Source organism: Erithacus rubecula (genome assembly GCF_903797595.1).
Source record: "Erithacus rubecula genome assembly, chromosome: 2".
Taxonomy (NCBI): Eukaryota; Metazoa; Chordata; class Aves; order Passeriformes; family Muscicapidae; genus Erithacus; species Erithacus rubecula.
This window is the reverse complement of record NC_136685.1, coordinates 18,752,899-18,758,889: the sequence shown is the minus strand read 5'-3', so window position 1 is coordinate 18,758,889 and position 5,991 is coordinate 18,752,899. Positions and strand designations below refer to the sequence as shown.

Sequence of the window (5,991 nt, the reverse complement as noted above, 5' to 3'; positions counted from 1 at the left end):
TACAACTTCTGCTAAACACAGACAGTCTCCATTGTGTCTACACCCTTTCTCAAATTACCTTAATTCAATAAAAAGAAACTACTTGAAGTGAAACTGAAGTCTTTCTCATTTTTATGTATTTTTAATTTTCAGTTATTTATTTTAAAAAAGCATTGAAAAAGGAACAAAATTGCACATAACATTATTAAACTTCTTCCCTTTCTTTCCGTTCCACAAAGAAGCATAAAACTACCAAATTTTCATCCAATTTTAAAAAAATATATTTATCTAGAAGCCTTAAAAACACAAAGTGTAAATTGAAAGATCATTTTGAATTATTTACACAAATTAAACAGGAATTTACCAAACTGCGAATTTTTATGAGAAAAAAGAAGGAAAGTGTCTGATTAAAAATGAATACAAATTAACTCAATTTGAGATACAGTGAAGGGATCATTTTATTTATAAAATGCCAGTGGCACACAGTACACATAGGAAGTATGAAATTTGATTTAAAAGAAGTGAAGTGCTTCACAGAAGCATGGATTCCTGAGTTATTCTGAATAAAAGCTCTCATTTACTCTAATTCATAACACAGCTCCAATTGGCATAAGCAGCAGAATAACTGGTATTTGATAAGCACAGAAAAAAAGACATAGTAAAAAAATACACAGGCAAATGGAAATTGGAAGATTGTGTCTCATCAATACTAACAACCTTGGTCATGGAGGAAAACAATCTTACACTGAAAGGCACAAAGACTTGTTAAGACTGGGTTCCATAATTTCACAGCCAGTTCAAATGTACTGTAAATACCTGCTTTCACCTCAATGTCCACAGCCACAATTACAAAGTCCTCTTGACACTGGACATGAAAATACTTCTGTTCCTGCATACCCATACAGGACTGATTACCTGGACAAGCATTATTACAAGTGAAGAAAGAAAAATAGTGTTTGGTACTTTCACTTCTTTTTCTCTTTTTCTGCTTTCCTTCTCTGCTGTAGCATCTTTAGTTCAGTCATTACATTCAAAGTTCTGTAAACCCAAGTGACCTGAAAAGAAAGGAAATTATTAAATTAAACTAGTCCAAATACCTCTACTGACTCCTTTAATGAAAGCACCTACATGAATGAACACATACATACCACAATTATAATAGTATTCACCAGCAGTGGTGCTGAAAATACAAGTGAAATAAACATTCCTCTTGAATCAAAGTATTGGTATTTAGAGAAGAGCCTGAAAAAGATACAAATGAGAGACAAAGCTTTATTTAGTGTAGTTCACACATTCAACTTTCCCAGCAACTCTTCTACATGGACACTGTACACATCACCCCTATCTTGGACTCACCAAGCACAGGCCAGCATTCTACTGTTTTAACTCAGAAAAAAGAGGCAGTTGATACCTCTTCAGTTATGAATATTAGTATCAGTCTTTCCTTTTTACAGCTTTACTATGCAAAAGCTAAGTAACATGATGACAAGAGTGCATCACAATCATGCTTATTTTGAAGCATCTGAAACTACTTTTTCAGGTATTTTGCTTACTTATTTTAGAAAAGATAACAAAAGTAATAAATATAGCAAAAGTGTAATTTGGTCACATATACCTGAAGTGAAACACAATGAGTACAATTAGATGCCAACATAAAGTGGTGTTAAACACATAACTTTTAGTGATATCAGGGAAATTAATTCAATGCTCAAAACATCCCATCAGTTTAATTCTGGTATACAGGTTTAGTAAATGAGGTAAATATTAATGCTTGTTATAAATATAAGTAAGTTTAAATGCAGCAGTGTTATTTTTGAGAAGTGGTTTTTAATTCAGCTATTAAACCTGAATACCAAAGAAACCCCCCACCCCCAAAAAACCAAGCAACCAATCCCGATCCCCCAAAAAAGCCAAAGTTCACATTCTTTTCCCCTTAACCATAGCACTCTGCTTTTCTTGCAGTTCTTTGACCAGTTTTATAAGCATCCATATAAAGAGATTTTAAGTAGTACAAAAAAGCATGCCATTATTATTATTTTTAGAAGTATGTGATAACTACATTGTACTGTATAATTTTATTCAAAAAATGAAAGTAAAAGCATTTACCTCCAATTCATGGCTGCTAATTCATTGATATATTCAGCGCAGAACACTAAGCCCACTATACAATGAAAGAAAAATATTAGACTCGGTATTTCTCTAAAAACAAACCGCTCGTAATGCATCATCTAATCCAAATCCATGTGATCTTAAACCAAAGTTGCAGGTGTTCTGGCATGACTGTTCTGGCTAGGCAAGGTCACTGTGGGCTCTCGGGTGATAAACCCCGAGGTAACACAAGTTGTTTCTCAATGTACAAGCCAGTGCCGCTGTCAGCAGGGCACACTGCGAGCCTGCTCCAGAAGCGAAACCCGGCCGCATTCACTGAACGGCACCAAGGAGAGCCCGGAGCAGCTGCCGGCTCTCAGTCCATTTCCTTTCTGCTTCTCCAGCACAGCAACACTTCATCGGGAAGCTGTGACACACACGGCAATGACCTTACTCATCCCGCTTCCTCACTACGGCAGAGGTTTAACTCACTATTTCATGTATTTTCTTGGCAATGGTCACAGCGGGTTCCCCCGCAGATTGCCATGGCCCCCGCTAGCAGACACAGCCGCAGGCCGCCGCGGCGCCCGGCACTCACCCATGCAGAGGAAATGCCCGACCTGCAGCCGGCGGTGCTGCAGGGACGCGCACGTCAGCAGGAAGCACAGCAGGTGGAAGGCGGCCAGCCCCAGCAGCCAGGGCTCGGACCAGTCCGTGCTCTGCGGGAGAGGGACCGCGGGTCAGCCAGCGGCGGCAGAGCGGGCGCACCCGGGCCGCCACAGAGACCGAGCCCCGAGCCGCGCCCCGCAGCCCCCCGCAGCACGGCCCCAGCCAGGGCTCCCCCTCTCCCGGACAGCCCCGCTCCCCCGGGCGGCCCCGCTCCCCCCGGACAGCCCCGCTCCCCCGGGGCAGCCCCGCTCCCCTCACCGCCAGCACGTCCGACAGCCCCGGCGGGCCGCGCACCGGCGCCTCCATGGCAGCGGCGGCGGTTCTCGCGAGACTCGGGCGGCCGCCGCTCCCCGCGCGGCGATGGCGGGAAGGGGCGCGGCCGCGGGTGAGGGCAGCGCCGGTGGCCCCGTGGCTTGGAGGACGGGCCGAGGAGGCTCCGCACACCGCGGTGGCTCCTTGTCGTGGGGGTGGCCGGCAGAAGCAGCTCTGTCTCTCCGCAGAGGGGAAGGAGCTCTGGTTTTTAGGTTTGTCGGCGGGAGCTCAGCGGTGTGGTGCTCTGCTCTGTGGGGTCCCGCTGGACTCGGCGCTTTGGCTCCGTGGCCCAGCACCGGTGTTGGCTTTTGGTCTCCTCTCTCATGGCTTTAGCCATGGAATTGAAAGAATAAAAGAGCTTTAAGCCCATCTGAGTGTTCCTTAAAAACACAGTTTAGGTGTCTAGGCAGGAATTTTGGAAAATAAAAACCACTCTTCTCTCCAAATAATGCCCATCTCGAGGGGCAGCAGAGCCCCCTCCTCGCCACTACAGCAGAGCTCAAGGACACATTTTTAAACTATAGAAGTTAAAAAAAAATTAAAACAGGGAACAAGACGCAGGTTAAACCTCTAATTTAAAACTGCATTTGCTAAATGCAGCTAGGTCTGGAAGAGCCAATTACTCTTAAGACTCACCACTTAAAGAGCATTTCAAACTCAAGATTCCTAACAAGGAAGCCAAATCTAATCTAAAGGATTAAATCTGTCGAGCAAACACTATTTTAATATATACCTCTACATTCTGCTTTCATTACATGATTTATTTTTTCTGATATTTTGGCTTATTAGATGGGAAGGGTTTTTTGGGTTTTTTTCAATGTTTTGTAGTGCATGTATAAGTAAATGCTGCAGATGCTCTTTTAATTTAGTTTACTGTATAGCCAGGTCATCACTGTGACTGGTGTCCCTTCACTGTCCCACTTCTGTGATTTTATGAGATACTTCTACTGTCCTTCTGCTCAGCCCTGGTGAGGCACATCTGGAGTGCTGTGTCCAGTTCTGGCTCCTCGGGACAGGAGAGACTTGGAGCACCCAGAGCAGGTCTAATGGAGAGCTACAGAGATGATGAAGGGACTGGAGCTTCTCTCTTATGAGGAAAGGCTCAGGGAGCTGAGCCTGTTCAGCCTCCAGAAGAGACAACTGAGAGGGGACCTGATCAATGTCACTGTCTGAGGGAAGGTGTCAAGGATGGGCCAGGCTCTTCTTGGTGGTGCCCAGCAACAGGACAAGAGGCAATGGGCAGAAACTGATGCACAGGAAGTTTCTCCTGAACATGAGGAAGAACTTCTGTACTGTGTGGGTGACTGAGCACTGGAACAGATTGCCCAGGAGGCTGTGGAGTCTCTGTCCCTGGGGATATTCAAGAACTGTCTGGGCACAATCCTGTCCAGTGAGTGTGCTGTAGAATGACACTCCTTGAGTGGGACGATTGGACCAGATAATCTATTGTGGTCCCTTCCAATCTGACCCATTCTGCGACTTGTTTGGAAAGATTTACAGCTAATAATAAATTAAATGGGTTTGCATTTTGTAAATGAGGAATGAGTTTTGTGTAATTGCTCAGTAATTGACTTCAGGAACTATCTGCAATAGCTGAAGGGCTTAAATGAATGCAGGATGCAGTCACTACTGTATAAGTGGAAAATGCTGGTCAGTGGTGAATCTGTGTTGATCCACAAGATGGGGGAATAAATTCTTGGCTTACTGTGGCTACAACACGCTGAATTAAAAATTCATGTAGCTTTTACTGTTCAGCCACTGTAGCATCAGTGGAAACTCTCCTACTGGGAAATAGCAGTTATTTCTTTAAGATTGATTATGATAAAGTCAATAATACTGTTTGTCAGCAGATGGTAGCAGATGCGTAAGTATTTTTTGTGTGGTATATGATGTCCATTATTTTTAGTGGAAAATGAAATGTGAACAAGATACTTCAAAGGCAATGAACAGATACATTACTCTTTATAGGGAAAAACTTGTGTTTGTCCTTTTATAGCTTCTTTGCAGAGCCAGTATGCTACAATTAGATCCTAATTTTTAGAATACTTTATTAACTCTAAGTTTATAGTACCAATAATAATAAGCTAGAAATGTTTCTGGTTTTGTTATTGTAAGAAACTTAAGTAGTGTCTAAAACTTATTCTCAGTTTTCTGTTGCAAGATTCATATTCCTATATAATTTCCTTCTACTGCAGGACAGTATTATCCAAGTGATTTGGATGAAAGATTAAAAAACCCTGATTGTCGAAAGGTTTTTTTTTTCCCTTTTAGCAACAAAAAAGCTTAATTAACTTTCTATAGAAAAGGATTGAAAATCAGGCATTTATCTTAAGTTTATGGAGCTAAAAAAACAAGCTGGCTGGTAAAAGGCTATGTGTGATGGGGTATCCTGCAGCAGCGTAGCAGGAGCTGCCGAGGCCACCACCTTCCTGAGGGTCTCCCCCACGAGAAGGGATGGATAGCTCAGGGTCCGCCAGATGCTCACACTGCGTGATAAATTCCAAGGGCAGGCGAAAGGAGAAATGACAGGAGCAGTTCTTTGTGTGGTATTCCTGTGCGGCTCCATTGCCCCCGCACAGAAAACCAGGGACAAAGAACCCGGAATAAAGCAGAGTCCGGGTATATAAACCCGGTAGCAAAGGGTGGAGCAACAGAGCTGAGGGCCAATGGGCTGAGGGAACAAGGGCACAGCGCAGGTGGGACTAAAGGGATCTGGGGGAGGATCGGCTAGCAACGGGGGCCAATAGGGAATTCAGGAGCGGGGAACATTGTAGAACTGGGGAGGAGAATAAGGATCCCATAACTGGGTAATGAACATAGAACCGCATAGGACATCTCCATAACATATAGAGGGGTGCTTCCTCCCATGGCCTCTGGGCCACGGCATCCTTCACTGACCTGGACTCTCCACCGCTCCTCCTCCTTGTCCCTGGACCCTTCACC

At 44.0% G+C, this 5,991-nt stretch overlaps 1 protein-coding gene across 1 annotated transcript; it reads right to left on the bottom strand.

The window, feature by feature from the left end:
- Window positions 1-412: 412 nt before the first annotated feature.
- On the bottom strand, window positions 413-3,103 carry TMEM18 (transmembrane protein 18). Its single transcript, XM_079299077.1, has 5 exons — window positions 2,995-3,103; window positions 2,666-2,786; window positions 2,086-2,140; window positions 1,128-1,221; window positions 413-1,034 (listed from the first exon to the last, which is right to left on the bottom strand). The coding sequence occupies exons 1-5, from the start codon at window positions 3,040-3,042 to the stop codon at window positions 945-947; spliced, it is 408 nt and encodes a 135-aa protein (XP_079155203.1). The 5' UTR covers window positions 3,043-3,103; the 3' UTR covers window positions 413-944.
- Window positions 3,104-5,991: the final 2,888 nt, after the last annotated feature.